The sequence below is a fragment of the Panonychus citri genome, unplaced genomic scaffold (assembly GCF_014898815.1).
Source record: "Panonychus citri isolate SS breed McGregor unplaced genomic scaffold, ASM1489881v1 Contig00011, whole genome shotgun sequence".
NCBI classification, from domain to species: Eukaryota; Metazoa; Arthropoda; class Arachnida; order Trombidiformes; family Tetranychidae; genus Panonychus; species Panonychus citri.
The window spans coordinates 1349596-1373744 of NW_026515416.1; the positions used below are offsets into that span (position 1 = coordinate 1349596).

The 24149-nt window shown below is 30.6% G+C and overlaps 3 protein-coding genes and 1 long non-coding RNA gene across 5 annotated transcripts; 1 reads left to right on the forward strand and 3 right to left on the reverse strand.

The window, feature by feature from the left end:
- Positions 1-3448: 3448 nt before the first annotated feature.
- LOC128393083 (checkpoint protein HUS1-like) lies at positions 3449-5933 on the reverse strand. Its single transcript, XM_053353212.1, has 5 exons — positions 5661-5933; positions 5179-5289; positions 4786-5090; positions 4606-4713; positions 3449-4409 (listed from the first exon to the last, which is right to left on the reverse strand). Exons 2-5 carry the CDS (start codon positions 5228-5230, stop codon positions 4050-4052), a joined length of 825 nt encoding a protein of 274 aa, XP_053209187.1. The 5' UTR covers positions 5231-5289; positions 5661-5933; the 3' UTR covers positions 3449-4049.
- Positions 5934-7903: 1970 nt separating this feature from the next.
- LOC128392935 (peroxidase-like) lies at positions 7904-21891 on the forward strand. Its single transcript, XM_053353031.1, has 10 exons — positions 7904-8135; positions 8263-8809; positions 10706-10906; positions 11152-11369; positions 11900-12073; positions 16350-16520; positions 16928-17029; positions 19607-20435; positions 21047-21325; positions 21398-21891. The coding sequence occupies exons 2-10, from the start codon at positions 8376-8378 to the stop codon at positions 21495-21497; spliced, it is 2508 nt and encodes an 835-aa protein (XP_053209006.1). The 5' UTR covers positions 7904-8135; positions 8263-8375; the 3' UTR covers positions 21498-21891.
- On the reverse strand, positions 8694-10677 carry LOC128393154 (uncharacterized). Of its 2 annotated transcripts, XR_008326077.1 has the most exons (4): positions 10200-10677; positions 9856-10132; positions 9358-9524; positions 8695-8829 (listed from the first exon to the last, which is right to left on the reverse strand). It is a non-coding gene; the product is annotated as an uncharacterized LOC128393154 (long non-coding RNA). The 2 variants fall into 2 exon arrangements; XR_008326083.1 differs by lacking the exon at positions 9358-9524 and having other exon boundaries at positions 8694-8829; positions 10200-10643.
- Positions 21853-22973, reverse strand: LOC128393103 (ADP-ribosylation factor 1-like). The gene is made up of 3 exons (XM_053353235.1): positions 22708-22973; positions 22394-22629; positions 21853-22204 (listed from the first exon to the last, which is right to left on the reverse strand). The coding sequence occupies exons 1-3, from the start codon at positions 22853-22855 to the stop codon at positions 22043-22045; spliced, it is 546 nt and encodes a 181-aa protein (XP_053209210.1). The 5' UTR covers positions 22856-22973; the 3' UTR covers positions 21853-22042.
- Positions 22974-24149: the final 1176 nt, after the last annotated feature.

The window sequence follows — 24149 nt, forward strand, 5'->3', positions numbered from 1 at the left end:
GAAAGTTTTAATAAGTCGAAGGAACCAACTCTCCCTCTCTCAGAGAACGAAGAGTTTGTTCGTACAATTGGTTTTCCCTCCGTTGTACCTTATCCTCCCGCTCCTTCTCGACCTCGAACTACTTGGTCATCGAATAGTAAAAGAAATTCAATCCCTCACTACCTCCTAAATGATTCGGAAGAATGGCTGAAACTCACTGCAGGAAAAGCTAATCGTGATCTTCCTCTCTCACCGATCGGTTTATCTCCCGATGCTGGTGAACCAATTAACCCATTTACGGCCATTAATCCCTTCAATCGTCTAAAAGACGATGAACAAAAAGAAATCAAAAATAAAATAAAGAAATGTTTCCATGAGAGAAGAGAATGGTCACTTTTGATCAATCCCCGACCATCAACCCACAAAGACTCGAATATCGAGCCAATCGAAAAACAAAGGCATATTATTTTCAACTCGCTGGTCGATCAACAAGTAGAAGAACTTTCTCTCACCATCAAGAACTTTTAAAAGAATGTATAAGGAACATCCTGATCCATCGAATATCTACTCAATCAACGCGGCGTATGTTCGAATTGAAAGATTCACCGCCGAAGGAAATAGAAAAATCATTCCACATCCAGTATGGATCGTAATCATCGATGGAAACATGAACGTCGTTTACGAAACCCTCGTTCATTACAAGAACATTAATTACATGGATACTCAATTCCATGGATTGAAGAAAGAAAATTTAAAGTTCGCTAAACACTTAGCTTCAGTCCGAGATCAAGTTCTCTGTTATTTGGCCTGTGCTAAGCAGATAATCGGTGCTGGTCTAATCTCTCTATTAAATTGCCTCCAACTCACTCCCCCTGAAATAGACCTTCTTCGCCCGAAATTGAGAGATGTTACCATTTACTTTTCTCCCTACCGAACATCTCCAGCATCACTCTCTCTCCTCGCCTTCATTCTCTTCAGTGGTTATACAATTAGAGCCCAATCACATTCTCCCTCAATCGAAGCTCTCACTGCAATGAGAATGTATATGTTTTTCTGGCAGGAAATCGAACAAAAAGTCAAATCCACCGGACGTGGAATTCACAATCAATCAATTCATCTTTATGTAAGAAACGATAAAGTTTCTTATCTTCATAAAAGATTCAGTCAATTGGTGGAATCCAAGAAAGCCAAATGGCCAGTTGATTGGTCTTATTATCATAATCATAAAGAAGTCCCTGAATACAATTCTTTTAATTGTGTTTCACCCGCTCCGTCACCATCATCATCATCATCATCATCATCATGTCCATCAAGTGGACCTTTACCTTCATTTTCATTCCCTCCTAATTCAGATCGTGTTAACAATCAACCGACTGAATATTTAATCGATGGACATAGAGTTCCATTTACCTCATCAAATCAACTAAAGGAAAAATATAAAAATATTCCAACATCTTCATCATCATCATCAACTCCATCACCAAATACCAAGACCCTAACCGCTGCCGCTCATGTAATTCTAGAGAATTTGCCTGACCCTCCATCAACCTTTGGTTCCTTAAACAATTCCCAGGACCCCAGGAAACAAAAAACAAAATCTCCCCAACTCATTGAATTCAGTCCAGAGAATTCACCCCAACCAACATCATCAAGTTCCCCAAATCCCAATAGGATCTCCGCTGAAACCCTGAAGAAGTATCTCAGTCAAAACGCTGGGGACTGAAGGGTAGAAAATCATGAAATCCTCAAACTTTCATCTTCATCACTATCATGATTTGGAAACTTGATTCATTTAAAAACATTTTCTAATTTTCTTTAATTTTCTGTTTAAATTTTGTTTAATTTCTAACAATTAGTTAATTGTGCCTATGATTGCTTTAAAGCTTTTTCTTTTCTATTCAACAATTTAACTTTGTTTAATTCCTCCCACAACTATAATTGTAATTTCTCATTGTTATAATTAACCAATACGCTTAATTAGTATCCCTAATTAACAATTGAATTAATTATAATTAACGAATCCTGATTGTTAAAACCAATCAGATTTAACTAAAATTGATTTTATATCTAAAGATATAATTTTGATTCCGATTCTTAATTGTCACAATTTACAAATTTCTTAATTGTAAAACCCAAATCTCTTAAACTTAAGTTACTAAAATTTGGTCACCAAAGAAAGAGACCTGTTTTTCCCTTTCTTTTCCTCTCTCTTTCTTTTTCTTTTAGTTTTTCATCTTTAGTACTATAAGCCTACAAGCTTATCTTCAAGTTCATTTTTATCTTTAACCAAAAATCAACCATAAGTCTCACTTTGTCGAGACATAAGAGTTACATTATAACCTTTACCTTTTATCTCATCATTAAGAGATTAATTTGTTTTCCCCTTTTCTTTAATTGTGAAACCCCTTTTTCTTTGTTCTCTGTTCCTATTAGAACAAGATTTTTCCCTCTTCTCTCTTCAGTAATGTTTTAACGTTCAATTGGTTAACTTACTCGATTAAAATTTCCTTTCACAAAAAACGTGTTAATCTCAATTCCATCCATCAATCTGAATTATTCAGAAATTCTAATTTTCTCCATCTTCTCAATCAATTCAAGAGAATTAAGTTAAATAGTGAAAACGAAGACACTTAAGTGAGTCTAGATTTGAGTGCTCTTGTTATTCAGTGATCCTAAACGAATCTGTTATCGGTTTTGTGGGACCGAAAATCTTCCTTCCGAAGTCTAGAGACTTTTCCGAGTTCTAACTCAAATCCATCCATCGATCTAAAAGTGATCATCAAATCCCTCATCTCAAATCTAACCCCACAACATCATGATTTACCACAATTAGGAAATTAATTGTTATCATCATGATGGTTGTTTAATTGTTATCCGGAAATAGATGATAGATTGTTATGATTTGGAAAAGGTTTTTTTTTCTTCTCGTAATAATTGAAAGATTAATTGTAGATGACGAGTCACAATTAACCGATACACTGATAATATTTTAATGATTCATGATAAATTTTTTAATTACGCTAATTAGGCTAATTGATTAGGTTAATTGTCAGTTATATATATAGAGAAAAGAGAAAAGCAAACAATTAATTTTGATGTTTCTTTTGTTATTTGTTATGATTGTTACTACTTTTGGTTACCATGAAGTAAATAAGTTAATTAGCAGCAATTTAGATCTCAATCAATCATTAATCAATCGAATCAATTAATTATGGAAATCAATTGGATTTAATATTAGTATTAATGTTTATCATCATATTCATAATATTATGATGGTTCAGGAATCAGAACACAAATTAATTAGTTGCAGAAAATTTATTTCAATAGTAAATTGGAAATAAATATTCAATGAAACAGCAATTAAAATGTTTTAAGTTAATTAACCTTAGACTGAATCGGTTGAAAATTGCAATTAGATTGTTAGTTAACTGTCGATAAGAACACCTTAATTAATGGTAAAAGAAAATGATAGAATAGTAAATATGATCGACCAATGGTCAGTTTATATTATTGATGATCGATAAATGAAAAGGAAATGAAAAATGAGGAAAAGGATATTGTTGTTAACACAAATGATAATATACAAAGTGACAATTTACTTTTGTTAATGGACTCTGGTCAAGGTTAATTATTGATTGTCCACTTACACCAGATTCATGATGACTTAATGTAATTGATGAATTTGACATGGAAAATAATCATACCAATTGATTCAAGAGCAACAATTTAACAGTTTTTCTGGGTATTAATTGAATGTTTCACAGTTAAGAGATGAAAGTAATAATTAGTGTGAAATTAGTTGGTAGAAACAATGATTAATCAACTAATTGTGAAGCTTAGTTTCATAAGTTTTTCCATTAAACTGGAATTGATCGATGAGATTTATTGAAAATAGTCATATCATTTAGACTGATTGTAAATCATCTTCATTTACCACAATTAGGAAATTGATTTTATCATCATCATCATGATTTAAATGGATAGATGTTGATTTATATGGACTGACTAATTGTTTTCCGTAAATGTTATAGCTGATGGATTATGATTTTGAAAACAATTTATCGGAGATTTCAAATAATATGAGGTACAACAAATTGGACGGTTATGCCATCTTGAAAGAAGGAAAAATGAGCGATACGTTCGTCAGTCAAGTTGAGACAAACTTGAGTGCCTGCGGCCAAGTGCAGAGTTTTGAAAAAATTAGCAACTCTTTTTATATCAACAGTAACAGAGGCGCTGAGAGTTAAATCTAAACCATCTTCGTCCGTGGAGATATTGAGAAATTTTCTTGTGATTTCGAGTGATTCCCCTTTTACTCGGAACACCAATTCACGAGATCCGGTGGCAGAAATATAAAGATTGGAAACAAAGTTGCGACATTTCGCTGTAAAACTGTTGAGTTGAATTGTTGCAGGTAAGATAACGGTTATCTAATTGACAAAAGAGATTGATAAGAATTAGATTTTGATACTTTTGTGAGGTTAATGCAGTGGTTCCAGTTTGTTGAGATCAGTAGAACGCAATAACAAGACGGTCGACCAAAATGAGAAGACTACCTGTTATTGTGTTCGACTGGTCTTGTCAAATTAGAACCATTGTGAATAAAAAGAGCTAAATGTTAATTACATCGGGAGGTGGTAAATTCGGTTCGTCATAACGGGCCCAAAATCTTTTGTAGACAACTTCCACATCAATGTAATTATAAATGATCCTATTCTTAGTAGTCAGTTGACTCTGGAAAAGAGAAAATTTCTTTGATTAAACCAATTGAAAAAATCGGCTATATTGAATATTAAAATTACTTACGGATTGTTCAAATTCTAGAGATAAACATGGCGTCGTTCGCTGTCGCAGTTTTATTTTTAAAGATCGACAGTTGGTTGCGGTTTTCAGTGAATTCATCAAGTTTTCAGCTTTGGTTTTCAGATAGATTGTATTGTCCGGGGGAACACCAACAATCTCGTAATGTGAGAAAAGAGTTGATTGAGGTACTTCGGTCCATAGTTTCATCGATCTATCAGTTACTTCAGGCTCAGCAAGAATATATACATGATCCTTTGTGAATTTGAGAATCAGAGTCTTAGATTGCTTAGCGAACAAGCTAACAATCCCTAAAACACCAGAAAAACACAAAAACAAAATGAGACATTTAATGAGAGGGACAAGAGGAACAGAAGCAAAAAAGTAAACATTACTTACTTGTTACCTGAGTAACAATCTTCATGTCAATAGCTTCTCCGTGTAGTTTCATGGTTATCACAGTTTGGAAAAAGAAAAAAAATATTCCGATTGATTGAACAGCAAACAAACCTAAATTTCAACGTCGCGACAAAAAGTAAATATTAAGGAGGGAAAAAGAGAAAAGAATTTGGTTAACTTTTGTAAAAGACAATAGGTGACAGCACATGTTCGATACAATTAAACGAATCAATTTGATTTCAATGATATTTGGTGAGATAATTGTGGTCAACAATCAAACAATAGCAGGTTAAAGTATGAGTGAGGTCACTAGACAAGAGACCTTGAGGCCTTGAAAACAGAGTCACAATGTTTGAGAGATTTGAAGAGCAATCGTCTATTAATTAGTTGGAAAGAAAGAGTAACACAAGAGAGAGAGAGAGAGAGTAATACAAAGGAGAGAGAACAAAGGAGAAAATGGACAATGAAAGATCACAACTTACTGAGTAGCCAAGACTTTGGTCACTTCTAATGCGAGTTCAGCAGTGGGTGAGATTATCGGTGGAAGTGGTTCAAGGGAATTAAGACCATTCGGCCGAATGTAATTACGTCGGAATTTGGCCTCTTGAATCGCCGATTCAACATCAGTGTAACGAATACACAATTCCTCTTGTTTACCAGTTGGAACAGGAGAAATTCTGGACAGAATTTAAGTTTTAGAACAAATTAAAGGAAGACAATTAAATGAGAACAAAATTATAAATTTGCTTTGAAAAATGAGTTAACATGTCAAACGTTTTCTTTGTAACTATGGAAACCCAAAAGAGAAAAGAATTTTAAATTTATAATTCTCATTACGATTTTCAAAAATTTCTCCTTTTTCATTTCACATGAAATTCTTCCATTTCAAGTATTGAACATAATTTTTTATTCTTTTTTTAATCACCTAACCAACATTTCTGACCAATGTAATTAGATGGACAAGATGGTCGACAATTCTGAATGAAATCGTTTTATGGCAGCTGAACCATGGACAATGTTAAGTTAACATTGTTAACAATTGATTGATACTTTTGGATTGAACTTATACTTGGGTTACCTGGATCAGATAATTAATCTTTTACCCTGGAAGCCGTAGGATCATGATTGATTGATGACCAATAGTTACATAAGAATCTTTTATTGATAAACGAACTTTTCATAGCATCATCAACACTATCACCTAATCATAATTGTGATTCTCATCTCCGAAATTGAATTTCCAATCTTCAACCCTAAAAGCAGAATCAGTTTGCTGTAAATAACACGAAATTTGTTCGTTGGAGGAAAAGAAGAAAAGAACAAAATAAAAAAGAAGAAGAAAAAACTAAACCATCAAAAAAGGGTAAAAACTGAAATTCTCACAGTAGCCATTGATCCATATTCATAGGAACCGTAAGTCGTTCCTCATGAAAATAATTACCGATGGAAAAATCAACCATGACAGGCCGGGACTAGTGCAATATAGTCCGAACTGAATTAATTATAAATTAATCGATCACATATTGTCACCGGGCCAGGCCTGTTAGAGTTTCTAATTATAAGCAGCGAGAGAAAAAACCAGTGATAATCAACAAAAGAAAATGATGAAATGAAAGCACAAAAATTCTCAACACAAAGAGAAACAAAAAAGAACAGAGAAAAATGAACAAATTGATGTTACCAGAAAAAGAGTAAAAAGTGAACTAAACCGATAGGAAAAAGAAGCGACTGTATTTAAATCTTTTCCGTTTCTTTTCTTAAACGGAAGTCCAATCATTTTCGATAATCGTTTGTAGGGAACAGATGGACAATCTGTTTGAGAAGAAGTTTCCATCCCCTTTCTTTTTCGATGCGCTAACAATAGAAAGATAAACAATTTCTACTTGTTGACGCATCGAAAAAAAGGGAAAACTTTTCCCTCCATAAACTTTTCTCCATAATATCGATGGACATCTGCTAGTTAGAATCGATTATCGAAGATGATTGAACTTCCGGAGAAAAGAAAACGGAAAACATTTTTAAACTCATTTACTTTCTTAATCTGATCCCTTTTCGGATTTTTTTTTCTTTTCCTCTTTCTCTTTAGTCTTTTATGGATTAACTTAAAACTTACTTTTAAGATTACTAATGAGCTTTTCCAATCTTATAACAGTAAAAAGTTTTGGAAAGCAATTCAAATGTTTCCATTGTTTTTTGTTTCTCTTGTGATTAATTAACATTCAATTAACCAATTCAATTGGTCATTTTGCTTTTGCAAAACAACAACAACAATTATTATGTATCCAAGTCCAAGTTTAAATAACTGTAATTGTCCAGTTAATTAGTAACCTTTAAAATCAAGGTTATCAATTTGATCTCAATTATCAGTTATCAAGAAATGATATCAAGGATAAATTGTTGAGAGAGAGAGAATTTAAATTAAAGAGAAGAAAAAAAAATTAAATTGAAATTGATTAAGATGGAGAAATGAAAGGAAAAGAGGAGAAAACGCTGATGATGATGATGATGAGTGAGTGGGAGCATAAAAGTAGCCGGAAAAAGAGAGCGTGTTGAAAGTGGTTCTAAATGATGATGAAGAAGAGAACAAAAAGAAAAATTCGAAAATGATGATGATGATGATGACGAATATGAGGGAGGGGATAATCCTTTTGTTGGGAGGGCAAATTAATGGCGTGGCTATTGAACACTAATCACAATCAATTTGAATAAGAAAATTTTCTCCATTGAAAAAATAAATTCATTCGATTGACGTTAGAAAGATCATTTTATCGTCGCTACTCTAACTGGAATCATCGTAATCAACTTTCAACAGTTAATTGTTTTCAATTAAAAGTTTAACAAGTTAGTAAACTTCATCTCAATTCTTGAAAACGATAAACATGTAATTCAAGAGTTTGGTGTTGATTCAATTCGAAATAGATCATCTTTAAAACAATCTATTTAAAAACAATCAGCAAGTACGAAATAAATTACAGAATAAAACTAATCCACTAATCAACTATTTTCAATCATTTCGATAATTGATTTTCAATGAGTAATGTTTTTTTTTGTATTCTTTTTTTTTCTCTCTCTCTCTAAATCAAGTTATACGAAAGGATTAAAAAAGAAATTCGAAATCAATCTGAAAACAATAATCTAATCTATTGATTGGATTGGTGTTTTTTTTTCATGATATTTGATTTTCAACCTTAATCACAATGAGTACTTCTTGTATTTATCATCTGTTGTCATCAACGGGTTGCTTTTCATCATCATCAACAACGTTTTGTGTCCTTTTAATTGTTTTTTCATTTGTGCCTATCATCAATTGCAGCCAAACACCAACTCAAGTGATACCAAGTGACTTAACCAGCTCAATTCATTCCTCGTCCATATTATCACCTTCATCACCTTCCTATGCATCGTTATTAGATTCATCGCCAGCATCCATATCGTTATCCGCATCACCATTTGCCTTAGAATCCACTGGATCGCCAAAAACTACCGTTCAACTTGTCGCACCTTCGAGTTATTCCCAATCCTCTGAATGTGCACTTGTCTTGCAACGAACCTACGTCGTCAATGTTGCTCCCCAAGAGTCCAATCGAAGTCCACTTTTTGCTGGTTTCTTAAGTGTCATTAAACAACAATCGTAAGTGTGAAAAAAAACATCTAAAGAGAAGAAAAAAAAACCAAATTAAAGGAAAAACAATTAACTTTTTATCGATTAAAATCTTAGTTTTACTTAATCATCGTACTGATACAATTGAGGTTTTCATGAATCGAAAATAATGTTAATAGTTAATTATTGCTTGTAATTAATTGATGGATAAATTTCTGTTGTCAATAGAAATCTTTTGAAACTGATGATACAATTTTTTAGTTATTCATTTACTACAATGAATCAACAATCAGTTGATTGAAATTTGTTTATTAGGCAATCAAATTTCAATCTTATAATTATTAATTGATTCGTTAATAATCACATCGAATTAATCAATTGAACCGAATTCAATTGCATCATCATCATCATTATGATACAATTTACTTATAATTCAAGTTCAATTTGTTGTTCAATTCTCTTGATTGAGTTGATATAACAAGTGACCAATGAACAACAAAATCACTTGATTATTTGTAGAAAATTAGTTCAGTAATTAATAATTGTAGGCATTTAGATAATTCTTGATGATATGTTACCAATTTTTTTTACCGCAATCAAGTTGATTGATTGATTTAGATCTGGTCAAAGATTTGATGTTACAATTTGTTTGTAAGTTAATCACAATTAAAGGTAAACGAGGCTCATTATTAATCGAGGAAGAAAAAAGTAACGACTCAGTTTTACCACCAAGATGATAAATAACCTGAATAACAATGTAAATGTGACAATATAAATGAAAGAAAAAGAATAGAAAAGGAGTCGATTTTATCGCATCTCTTTTTCTTTGTAACGTTTTTTTCTCTCTTCGTAGAGAATAAGAAACGAAACAACAAGAGAGAAAAAGAGAATTTAAATTCTTGGGTCAGAATTTCTAGAGACAGAAGGTCATGTTTTTAAAGATCTTACCTTTTTTTCTTTCTGTTTCTTTTTTTCTCTCTTGTTGTTTATTCTCTTTGTGAATAGTAATGTTACTAGACAGAAAAAGAGAGAAAATAAAATGGCGAATAGAGAAGTAAACAAGAGAATTTACTTACTTATGGAAGTGAACTGAAGAAAAACCCGTTGGTCAATGGATCAAATGGCAACTGTGAGAAAATGAGTTTTTTTTCCTTTTTGATGGTTGAGTTTTTTTCTTCTCTTCTCTTCTTTTCCATTTTCTTCTCTTCTTGTTCTCCACCAAACATATTTCGTGTTGTTTACAGCAAACAAATACTCCCATTAGAATAAAAGATTGGATAAATTCAACACATGAGAATCACAATAATCAACAGATGATGAAGATGCTAAGAAAAAAATAATAGCTGTTGATCACTAAAAAAGAGACAGAAACAAATCAAATGAAAAATGATCATTCTTAGATAACTATTAATACATTTACCTTTGATAGCTCTCACAACATATGATCAATCATCGGATCAATGATGAGCCATCAACCTTCAGGGTAAATACACAAATGTCTTGACCCAGGTAACCTCAGTATAAGATCAACCCAAAGGTATCAATCAAATTGCCAACATAACCATAGTTCAGCTGCCAGAAACAGAGGAAAACCATTTTCAGTAGTTTTTCAATTCAAAACTATTTACCTTCAAGTCCATCTAATTACAAGGTCAATCCATTGGTCAGAAATGTTGGTTAGGTGATGGTCATCAAAAAAAAAACTAAATTAGAAAAACAAAGAAAATGATCCTCAATCATTAGATAATTAAACTAAAGTAAATTCAAAGAGTTAATATTAATAGAAAAAAACAGTTAAGAGAATAAAATTAAATTCTTTTCTCTTTTGGGTCTCCATGGTTACAGAGAAAACGTTTGACATTCTAATCCTTTTTTCTTTGTTAATTTGATTGTTTCATTTTAATTTGTTTCTCTTTTATTCCATAGACCTGCATTTTCTCCTGTTCCAACTGGTAAACAAGAGGAATTGTGTATTCGTTACACTGATGTTGAATCGGCGATCCAAGAGGCCAAATTCCGACGTAATTACATTCGGCCGAATGGTCTTAATTCCCTTGAACCACTTCCACCGATAATCTCACCCACTGCTGAACTCGCATTAGAAGTGACCAAAGTCTTGGCTACTCAGTAAGTTGTGATCTTTCATTGTCCATTTTCTCCTTTGTTCTCTCTCCTTTGTATTACTCTTTCTTTCCAACTAATTAATAGACGATTGCTCTTCAATTCTCTTAAATATCGTGATTCTGTTTTCAAGGCCTCAAGGTCTTTTTTTTAGTGACACCACTTACACTTTAACCTCCTATTGTTTGATTGTCTTTTCTTTCCAACTCTAATATTATTCTCTCTTTCTCTTTCTCATATTCTCTCATTAGGTTTAAATTGTCTCCTGATGAGATTCTTAATGGTTTACCTTTGATTGATCTTTCACGAACTACACTTTGGGATGAATGTCCAGCTCATGTTAAACCTATTCCATGTACCATTGAACGATACCGAACCTACACTGGACACTGTAATAACCTTAAAACACCATCATGGGGAGTTACTTTTACCCCATTCGTGCGTTACCTTCCTCCAGTTTACTCAAATGGTAAGAACAATCAAATCACCATAATCAATTCTCATTTGGAAATTGTTAAGTTCAATCATGTTTCCATTGCAGTAATTGTGTCAATTTATTGGTTGTCCGGTTCCATTTAGATATGTGATGAGATTGTTCAAATAAAAGGGTAAAGGACCAAGAAGTGAGAAAAATACAAAATCTTCACTTAAATTGGGTCAATTTTTACTTTGAAAGGTAGAACATAACTTAGTTAATGACCATTATGATTACTTTCATCACCATCATCATAATTTGATACAAAAACATTTTACTCAATGTGAGAGCTGATTTGCTTATCCAGAATTCAATGAAAAATTGGAAACTGGTTCAATTTAATGGCTAATATTTACTTTACAACTTGAAGGTCTCTCAACAATATGTACTTTGCTACCGCATGATTATTATGCAACTTGGTTAACTTAATCAATTCTAATTTAGTTAATTTGGAATGAATAATATTCCAATTACTGGTTGGATAATCATTGTTACATTAATAATTCTTTTTCTATTTGTTCCAGGTATCGATGGTTATCGACTTTCCGTTGTTGATGGATCACCTTTACCAAGCGCTCGTTTGGTTACAGCAACTGTACATCGTGATGTTGATAGACCCGATTCTGATTTAACTATTTTAATCATGTCATGGGGACAATTTATTGATCATGATTTAACTCTAGCAGCACCACCGAGAGGTAAGACTATCAGGAGTATCACATAATTGAAGATCGTCATTCGAGTTATTGTAATTTTGTTGTTTGATTGATGTTCAATGGTGATAATTAACTTGATTTTGATACCGAAAATCAACTTATCAACATCACAATCATCATGTTAATCTTGAAATTTAATCTTTATAAATGCTGATTAATTCATCTCTCTCTCTCTCTCTCAAGTTTGACATTTAGTTTGAGATTAAAGTTTTAGTGATTAAAACCTTAATCTTATTGTATATAAGTAATCATTAATTAACAAGTTTTTTTATTATTATTAACGAAACAGTTTGATTAACTTTTCAACCTGTTGAGATGATTCAATCAGCAGATTATTAAGATTATGGTCATCACCATTAATCGATTTAATTGTAGCTGATTGGCACTAATTAGCACTCAATAAGTGTCAGAATTTATTTACATTGACATTTGTTTCTTAATTTGCCATTTCAACAGATTCTGATTGTTGTTGATTATTATGCATAAGGAAATACAACAATAGATGCAAATTATTGAGCTATTGTATTTAATCAGAACCAGGAAGATGAACTAATTGTTGAGTAAATTATCTTTGATTTGTTAAGCAGAAAAGGAGAGTTTCTTTTTTTCTTCCAAATTAAAATCAATAAGATTCATGATTCTTTCATCATGAAACTTGTGCTGAATGAACTTAAGTTGATTGCAAATGATTTTATCTCAATCTAAAGATTTTGTGTAGGTGAAAATAAGATTCAAATTAGACGAATTTAGAAAACTTTTTCTTCAGAACTTGAGTGTTTTTTGTTGAATTTATTTAATTCAATTAAATGTGCTCATGATGATGAAGATGAAGATGATGACAAGGGAGAGAGAAAAGGGTTCGAAAAGGTTATGCTGTAAGGAAGAGACAAACAAAAGAGGCTTGGACCATGAATAGTAAAAGAATAGAAAATAGATAAGCTTCGATGATCGACTTTTCTTTTGACCTGAATTAACGATTTTTAATCAATTCGATCAAAGAATTGACTAATTGTCTCTAATAACTGTTTTTTTCGCTTTTTATTCAAATTCTTTCTCAATTTCAATGAACACTTCTTTCTCCTATCAATCTCAAAGTCTCGATTATCATGATTCTCGACAATCAATTAATAGTATCATCAAATTGTTAACTATTATTATCCTTTGTTTCTAGATGATTAACATTGAAGAGCCAGAAAATTCTCAGACTTGATTGTGATCCTATTTTCTTAAATTGAAACAATTAACTTAATTGTTGACCATTTTCACAAGTTAATCAGACACTTTGATCCATTGAAAGCGAATCAAATTAACCACTCATTTGTTTATCAATCATCTGATCGTTGTGAATGTTAATCAAATGAACAAAAAGTTTTTCAATCAGTCTCTAATTACCGTACTTATTTTTTGTTGTTTGATTGATTTGGTGAAATTATATTACTGATTTGATTAGTAGAAGACCTTAATTACAAATCACTTGTCAGATTTACTCTGAATAATTAACGAACTGAAATCCTCTAATTATTAACAACATTGAACAATAAAGATGATTGTTTTAATGTTGATTACAATTAAGCGAAACACAATTTTTAAGGAAATGAAATTATTAAAAAAAGGTTCACTTTTAATTGTTACTTTTATGATTAAAAACAATTCAATATCAACTTGTTGATTTGAATTAAATTTTTTTCTTAACCAACAATTAAAAGTACGAGAAAATTTTACTCTTCTTGATTAACTAGTCTGTTTGAATTAATCACACACCTTATTCAACAAAAGCCTAATTGTGATCTAAATTGTTACACTTATGTGATTATAATGGATGATTACCATTAATACAATTATCATTTTATCTGATTGAAAGGATAATTATTTTGTTTTATAATTAAAACCCAATGAATTTGTTTCCATCTGATTTAATTAAGATAAAATTGAACAATAGTTACAATCACAATTTAATATTCACTGCAAGCAATTAAAGTATCAAACTCACTTTAATTAGACTGAATCCTAGCATTGAGCCTCCATCGGCAAGGCTTTTAATTGTTGTTCAATATTAATTGTAATCAATTTGAGCAATTATAGTGATTAGATTTTCTTAAACATGATGAACCTTATTTAAAACAATCAGTTAATTGTTTCGGGACAGTAAATAACATGAACTTTTCCCTTAACAATTTAGACCCAATCAATCTTGAATTAACCTTATTAGATATTAAAATATGATGATTAGTAAATTAATAAATTGAGGTCAGCTAATTGTTTTATTATAACAATGATTTAATTGCTATTTGACTAACGCCTACCAAAGTTATTCAACATGATCAGTTAATTGTTGACTAAACCATTTGATACAAATATTTATCAATAATTAGCCTGTTTCAATGTTAATCAGCAAATTAACCTTCTTGATTTAATCAATTAATCAGTCTTGTTAATCATTAACAGTTATCACTTTTGTTTTTTTTCTAAATTCATGATAAACGTTAATTATTCTAGTCGATCACAATTAATACGAACAGTTAATAATTTCCTTGCATTAACGATTTCCCAATAGTTAATTGTAATTAGCCAAACCTTAAATCACCTTAATCCAGATTGATAATCAAGTTAATCAAAAATTTTCTTGTTAATCGTTGAGATTAAACTAAATTTCCATGAAATCAAATGATTAATTGTAATTGAGTTGACAGATCATGTTTAATTATGAGTAACTCTTACAACAGTTAAACAATACGAACAGATAATTGTTTAATTATGAAGCAATGAATATTAATTGTTGATTGAATCCGAGAGAAAATGTTTTTTTTGTTGATAATTGATTATGATTGTTGTTTACAAGTTAATCAAAAGTTTCACTTTTTCACAATCAATGTTAGGGCCAAACAATTAACGAAAATTAAAAGGTAAACACTAATGATTATTTCGTGTTGTGAAAAAATCTAAATCAAAACAATCAGTTAATCGTGACAATAATAACAGTTATGATTAGGAATCCTTAAAACAACATCAAATATCAACCTTAAATCATTATCAAACCACAATCAAAATTAATCATTTAATATTAAAATTAACTTTGAATTGATTAGCACAAATTTTCAGAAGCTATTGAATCAACTATCTCTGCCCACAATCAAATTAATTTAAATAGTAATCGAAACAATTTATGTTAATTTAATGGGGTAAATTTTTTCTTATTTCAAACAGTCAATCAATTAAAAGCCATTACCAACAATCCAGTGAGTTTTCATTTGATTGTTGTGAATTGAAACGTTTGATTAATTATTTGTTTACATTGATCAGTTTACAATCAAAACAATCAATAAATTGCTATTGATACACCAATTGAAGGATAGGATTGGTTACAACAATTAACTTTTTTTTTATATATAAAACGTTGAGACTTAAGCTATCAGAAAGCTAAATGAAACTGGGTTAACTAATTGTTAAATTTAGCAGCAATTAATTGAACATCTTGATTATTTGAATCACATCAAATCAATGATAATGATGAAAAATTTATATAACTATAATTTACATAACGATTGGCTAGCTTTCAACAATTGACAGTTAATTTGAATAGTTAACTGATTGTTGTTGATGAAAGTAAATCATGTTTTATGTTTAATCACTACGATTATGTAATAATATTAAATTGTGTTCAATTAAATGGAAGCCAATTAACTTTTGCTGAAATATTTAAAATCATCATCATGTTATCATCTCAATGATGGTGATGATTAAGTTAATTGTTGAGGATTATGATGATTAGTTAAAGTTAAGTTAAATTCTAACATGTGATTAACAGTGATTTTGACATTTTCACAACAATAACATTAATAATTTATTAACTGTAAATGAAAATGGTTTAATCCAACTAATTGTACCATGTTTATGCTAATTTGATTGTCAATGATGAAGTTTTTATTTGCTCACGAATTGAGATCAAAATTGAATGTCCATCTCAAATCAGAACTTTAATTTGTAGGTCAATCTTGTTGGTCAACAACAACCCACACTTGAAAGTTACAGATAAATATTAATAATTTTATCATAATTATGATGATTATGTTTCCTTCCTATAGTAATTAGTTAACAATCATAAAAATCTCAACTAATCTTGAAATGAGATTGAAAATCAAGCTGATTACCATCAAAATGGAGGAAAAAAAATTACCGATCATCAATAATAACTTTTGATTTGTACACACAAAATGCAATAATAATAAATACTAATTGTTTATCTTTCTCTATTATCTAGATGAAAATGACCTTGAATTTGACTGTTGTGAACTTCGTGAAAGAGGAACTGACCATCCATTATGTGCACCAATTATAATACCCGAAAATGACCCATTGTACAGTCCATATGGTAAACGATGTCATGATTTTAAACGATCTGTTGCTGGACATCGTCCAAATTGTGCTCTTGGTAAATATGATTAACCTAATAATCAGTGATTATGATGAAAAACAACGATTAAGCCAATTAATCACAATGGAATTGAATTATTTATTTATTTATTCATCAATTTGATTTTGGGACAAACAATTAAAACACTCACTCACACAGTCTAACCATACAAACAGTTGATTAGCCTGGAGCAATTTAAGTCACGAGTTTGCACTCCAGAAACAAATGAAAATGATTTAATCATGATTATGTATCATAATTTTTTTACTCTTTGATTATCATCATTATTCAATATGAATCAGCAATTAACTTCCTTAAACAAGATAATCATTGTGATAACATTAATCCCATGTACACTATGCGTTTTATACTATTGTCATTTTTGATTGTCTCATTTTAATTAACAATTTATCTTAATTTTTCAGGACCTCGTGCTCATGTAAATACTTTATCATCACCAATTGATGCTAATTTCATTTATGGTTCAACTGATGCTTTGGCTAGACGATTAAGAGCATTTAAAGGAGGTGAGTTACAATTAATCGATAACCAATATGATCAATCTAATCACAAGTTTATCATCAATCGAATCGATTTTTTAATCGTTTCATTTACGTTGATCATAACATAATCAGATTTTACTAAATAATGTTTATTGAAAGTTAATTGTTACAATCAACAATTCACTTGACCTTCTCACACTTTGAATAGACTTTGATTATAACATAAGTTATTTAAATGATTAATTAAATCGTACGATCATTATGATTAAGGTGTAAGGAAACACACAAAAGTTTTTTTTTTATGATTTAGTTGCGATGAAAATTGAACAAGGTAATTGTTACTTTTAATTAGATAAATTACATTATCATATTATAGCAATTAAGACTTTCGATTAAGATAAAACAATATAATGTGATTATCTTTTCGGTTCTCATTTTGTGTTGATTAGTTAATCGTCATTAGAGTTACCTGATTGATACAACAAGTAATATGTCCATGGACTAACGATATATCCTCTAATACCCACTCCTTTAATTGTTACAATATTTGATTAACAATTTACTGATTTGATTCTGATATATATATATTATGTTGCAAATTTCCGTTATTATTTTCTCAGGTTAGTTAATTAATCTAGATGAATAATTGCTCTCCCAGTCTCCTTATTAATTATCGTTAATATTTTTAATATGGTTACCTGATTTAATTGTTACAATCATTCATAGCTTCTCATTCAATTTCAAAATTGGTTAACAATTAGCTCAATTATTTAACCCGCATTATTTTAAAGCTGAACCTTAATTACCAAAACTAGAAATACAATCATTTGATTGATTGTTCACAAGATCAGCTATCAGATTGATCAATTCAAGGTATATGGTAAAGTGATTAAATTTTAATTCTTACACTTGATTACTATTAGTGTTACTCCTTTTTGAATGATCATTGTTGGTGGCAATTAGTTTATTGCCAAAGGGTAACCTTTTCTGATTCATTAATTACAATCAATTTCGTATAATACTAACAATTGATGTTGATACTTTGCAAATTGTTGATGATTAAGCAATTATAATCATTTTAAAATTACTGTTGAAAAATGTTTATGTTTATGTTTATGAGGCCTAAGATTTAATTGTGTGGTTAATTTGGTTTACACTCATGGCTAATTTTCAACAATTACCTTGATTTTTATCTTGTTTATATGTTTCATAATTAACACCTTCCCATGAACAATTCACGGTTAATTATTTCAAGTGTAAAGTTGAACAATTAACATGATCGTTATGATTAAATTTATCACATTATCTTTTACTTGAAGTAAATGAGCTTGCTGTTTATCAATCGATATCCAACTGACCAGTAATTAAAACTATGTCTTAATTGTTAACAGCTTGAGCTATAATCAAATGTTAATTGTTGTTATTTTAATGTTCATGATGATTAACTTATAACAATAGCTATTGATGGCTTAGTAAATTGATTTTAATGACCAACTAATAGTCTCAGCAATCAAACTAACGAATGAAACAATTAACCAAGGACACCAAGATATAGCCACAATTAACTATTCCTTGATCATGATTAACACGATTACGAAATTGATCTAATAATTAAATGGTCAAATTTCATCCATCATACTATTATTAATAATATACAATTACTGTTATGAGATTTTCAGTTGGGATTTCCCTTTGATTAATAACAATTAACTTTTATTCTGTTACTTTTGAGCTTAATTTCTCAATTAAATTAAGTTGTATTAAATTGTAGACATTATAGTGAACTTGATTGTTGATTAAGGACAAGAAAAGAAGGAATAAATTTTATTAAATTAACTCTTTTTTTTTCTTTGATTTAATTGTGCAAAAATTAACGTGTTGATTATAACAATTAAACTATTGGGTGTGATAGTGGTGTTAATACATATTAATTTAGTATCACACAAACATGGCAATTAGTGAGAATTAGTTAATTTGATTAGCGAGTCTGTAAATGGAATGCAATATAATTTAATTATTACAATTTACCTTAAACTAAATCTCGAATCAAGTGATTAAACAACAACAACAACAATCTATTGAATGATTGACCCAATATTGATCAAAATATTGATTATTGTTGATAATCAGAGTTGCAAATAGTAATCAAACTGTAAATGAACTAGTTTTAATTAATCAGCAATTAAATTAAATCTTGATTGTGAAACCATAGTTTAATTCTTGTTTGTTTTGATTATATTTTTTTATTAGTTAACAATCAAGTTAATCAAAACTTTCTAATTCAAGGTTTCGGCTTCCCTGACAATCAAAAACTTGCACTTAATCCGGAAATTATTAATTAATTGTAAAAATTAGTTTAAATTAGTTTAATGTTGGGTGTTGCCTGATTGTGATTAAATGTCCTCGTAAAAACTATTATTACTGATGCAATTAATTCACTTAACTATTATGATATTTATCCTTATTTATAATTAACTGTTAATTAGTAATGATACTTGTGATTAAATTTATTTTTCAGTCCAATAATTAAAAATTGCTAATGTCTTATAATTAGTTGGCTAATTAATAAAATGTTTCCACTCCTTTAATTGCATTTGAAAGGTTTAATGAGGACTTGGGATCGATTCCAAGCCTATGGATTGAAACCCTTATTGCCACCGGAAGGTGATAACCCAGAGCGCGATTGTACCGCTCGGCCTCGTCATTTGTTTTGTTTCATCGCTGGTGATGAGCGTGTCAACGAGCAGATCCATTTGACCGTTTTGCACACTTTGTACGTTCGTGATCACAATCGTATTGCCAACGCATTGGCTCAGCTTAATCCTCATTGGGACGATGAGAAACTTTTCCAAGAGACTCGACACATTGTGGCCGCCGCTGTCCAGCATATCACCTTGAATGAATTCTTACCTCTTTTATTAGGAACTGAAATGGTTGAAAGATATAATTTAACTGTCCAAGCCGATGGTTATCGTGATGATTATGATCCTAATGTGCACATTGGTCCTTCTCATGCTTTCCAAACTGCCGCTTTCCGATTTGGCCATACATTTATCCAAGGAATGGTTCGTCGTTATGATAAATTTCATCAATTCCTTGGTGAAGATCCACTTCACAATTTACTCCGTCAACCTTTTATCGTCTATGAACCTGGTAAACTTGATGAGCTTGTCGGTGGTTTGATCAACACTCCCGCTCAAACTTTCGATCCTTTCATAACCCAAGAAATATCAGGTCGACTTTTCCAACCACCACACAAACCCTTCGGCTTAGATTTACCTGCGATCAATCTTGAACGAGGTCGTGAACATGGTTTACCAGGATACAATGCATGGCGGGAATGGTGCGGTTTAGGAAGAGCTCAAACATGGCAAGACTTGGTCCCCGTTCTGCAAAATAATACCGCTTTCCTTTACTCACAGATTTACAAGTGAGTAGAATAAATTACGAAATAATTGTTTTTGTCTAAATTACTTCGATTAACTGATCCAATCAAGGAAATTCTCACAATTTAACTTGCATGTATTTTCAGTGTTAAAGGTGCTGAAACTAAAGATATAATCAATCAAGAAAAGAGATAAAGTTGAGTGAGGAAAACACCTTAAAATTGAATAGACTATTAAACCTTGTTTAGGTTGGAAGTTTGTTCAAATTCAATCAAAATTAATCCTCTAAATGTTTTAATTCTTGAAAATTGATCAATAATCAATCTTGAATGAAGAAAAAAAAACAAATCAAATTGAAAATATTTACCTTTTAACGGTAACAGTGTTTGTTGATTTAAATTGTTGAGTTTTCGTGAGATTCAAATGATTTCTCATGAAAATGTCAGGCAACACTTCAAGGATTAACTAATCATTTGTATTAGTTTGTTTAAATGATCACGATTTAGATATCTAATAATCTAAGAGTAATCAATGATAAATGAAATGAGTAAACAATTATTATCATTGGTTAACATTCATGACATTACAATTAGAGTTTTTTTTTGTTCTTTGGTTATAAAATTTCAATGATTTTCTTTTTAATTGTTACAATTAGACACCCTGATGATATTGATCTTTGGTCTGGTGGTGTCTCTGAGGTTCGTTTACCTGGATCCATAATTGGTCCAACTTTTGCCTGTATCATTGCTCGGCAATTTTCAAATATCCGACGAGGAGATCGTTTCTGGTACGATAGGCCAGGACTTCCGTCATCATTTACTCCTGAACAATTGTACGAAATTAAAAAGGCAACACAATCAAAGATTATTTGTGAAAATTCTGATGATATTCCAACAATTCAAACTTGGGTCATGAGACAAGCTCATCCAATATTGTAAGTCGATTAATTGTTCAAATTATTATTCCATTGATTAAAAAACTGTCTTCTTTTCTCCCTTTTCAATAGTAATCCTCGAGTTAATTGTGAAGATCTACCAAGTATTGATTTAAGATACTGGCAAGAAGATCCAAACACCGGAACTTTACTTTACCAAAGTAGAAAGTAAAATCTTATCCAATCATTTTCATCATTGGAAAATCAAATTTGATTAGTGAAAACAAATATCTAAATCTATTGACCACAAAATGATCAAGTCTTTTTGACCTTCTCTCCGTGAATGGAAACATAATTATAGTAATATAATCTTTATCTTCTGTTATTGTTTTCTCTTTTTTCTTTTTCTCTTCTAATTTTCCCCGAATTCTCTGTATCATCTTTTCCGACTTCTTCATAGTTTCTCCTTGTTCATTGTTTTGATTTCATTCGTTTGTCTTGTCCTTCTTTTCTCCTTCTCTATCAAGCCAATTGTATTTCCATGTTAATTGTCACATTAGAAAGAAAGAAGAAAAAAAGAGATCAAATTTTTCGTTAAATAATATAAATTTTGTTATCAAAGAAAACACTTTAAAAGGCAAATAATTTTGGTATTATATGTTGGTGGTATTTTTTGTATCATTCATTTTGTTTTGTATTAATACATCTCTGGTTCACTTATTGTTGTTGCTGGTTGATCTTATACTGTGTGTGTGTTGTGTTGTATTTGCGTTGATGTTATTTTGAATTTTTTAATTGACTTGAAAGCCAATCAAGACCTTCGTAAAGACCATCACCACTTGTCGCACAAGTTGCTTGTATGTACCAGTTGCGACTACGAAGGGAATGAAGACCAAGTTTATCGGTAATTTCAGCAGCATTCATGGCATTTGGGAGATCCTAAGAGAAAAGATAATAGAAAATGTGTCAAGGTGAGAGATTAATTGATCTTTTAAAGAAAGAAGAAAACCAAATTTCAACAGAGACAAAAGTCAAAGGTAAAAATTATGAGAGGAACACGTAAGCTTTTTAGATAACTGGTTGTAATTGGATTATTGATAATCCTTTTTCTTGACAACATTTACATACCTGTTTGTTGGCAAAAATTAAGAGAATTGCATCTCTCAGCTCATCTTCAGCCAGCATTCGATTCAACTCTTCACGAGCTTCACCTATTCTCTCCCTATCGTTAGAATCAACCACAAAAATAAGGCCTTCGGTATTCTGAAAGTAATGCCTCCAAAGTGGCCGAATCTTGTCTTGTCCACCAACATCCCAAACAGTGAAACTGATATTCTTATATTCAACCGTTTCAACATTGAAACCTGACAAAAAAAAAGAAAACAAAACAAATAACAAATAGAACAAAGAAAAACAATAAAATTACCAAAGAATCAACTCACCTATGGTAGGAATGGTGGTGACAATTTCACCGAGTTTAAGCTTATAAAGGATGGTTGTTTTTCCAGCGGCGTCCAGTCCAACCATTAGAATTCGGACTTGTTTCGATCCAAATAGACTTTGAAAGAGAGAACTGATTGCTAAGCCCATGGTAGGAGAAAAAAAACCTCAGTTAATTGAAACAATTAGAATAAAAGAAATTGTGGAACCAAGAAAATTAAAGGTTAATCAACAAGGGAAAATTCAAAGGTAAGAGGAAATTAATCAATACTAGAAAAAGACTTTAACTCTGACACGTAATTCTGCGAATGTGTCGCCATCTGTTGTGTCGAAAAGAGGAAACAATGAAAGGCGAAGATTATAATTTATTGAGAATAGAAAAGTTTTTAATTGTTGACTTGGAGAAATTTCAATTTAACTGATTATTATATTGGAAATTTAAATTTCATCATTTTGAGTTGTGTTTATTTCTTGATTACCATGGATGAAAATTTCTATAGAAATTGAATGATCATTGAAAATAAATCGAAAGGTAAACTGAGAAAACTAATTGGAAATTCATTTATGATAATATGAAACTTTAACTGTTCTCAATGTAAATCATTTACTTTCAACGTTCATCATCATTTTCATGAATGTTCACAATTCATGGAATCACATTATTTATACATACATATCATCTACATGTAAATATCTCATGAAATTCAAGCTTAACTTTCAACTGAATTTAAACTGACATGAAAGTTAATGAAAATTAAGCCAACGAAGCTGAGAATTGAAAGAGAAACAAGTAACATGAATGAGAAAATAGAATCAACTTTATCACGATTCTCATGAATCTCATGTTATGTAGATAATCAATCTTACAAATTCCCAAAGGATTATCGAGTAGCTTGTTATCATCCATAATCATCATGTTATCATCTTCATCTAGTTGTTTGTATGTTTTTAAATTGGAAATGGTTTCACATGAAAAACGTTTTTCATCCCGAACCAAAAATTCAGTTATTATCCTGATCATATTTCCTGATGCTCATGATACTTTGTTACAATTTCATGGTGTAAATTTTTCATATCACTTTAGCCCTGTTGTTATATTAATCACAAATCAATTTAATCCATAAGGTTTATCATCAATTTAATTTCTTGTTTCCTCTTGATTATAACTATCATGAAATTGCCAATAGATCATGAATCAAGCAATCAAGGATTAATTGTTGGTCAAAAACTGACCACTGACCAACATGATTTGTTGATAATATTATACTTTCAATGAAATAATCTGATTATCATGAATCACGATTGAATTGTATTAAAATTTCAACTTTAATTTACTTCAACTCATCAAATGAATTCATAAATTAATTATTGTATCAATCAAATTAACTTAAATCTCAGATTCACTGAGATGAAAACTAATTGTTCTTGGTAACATATTAACTAT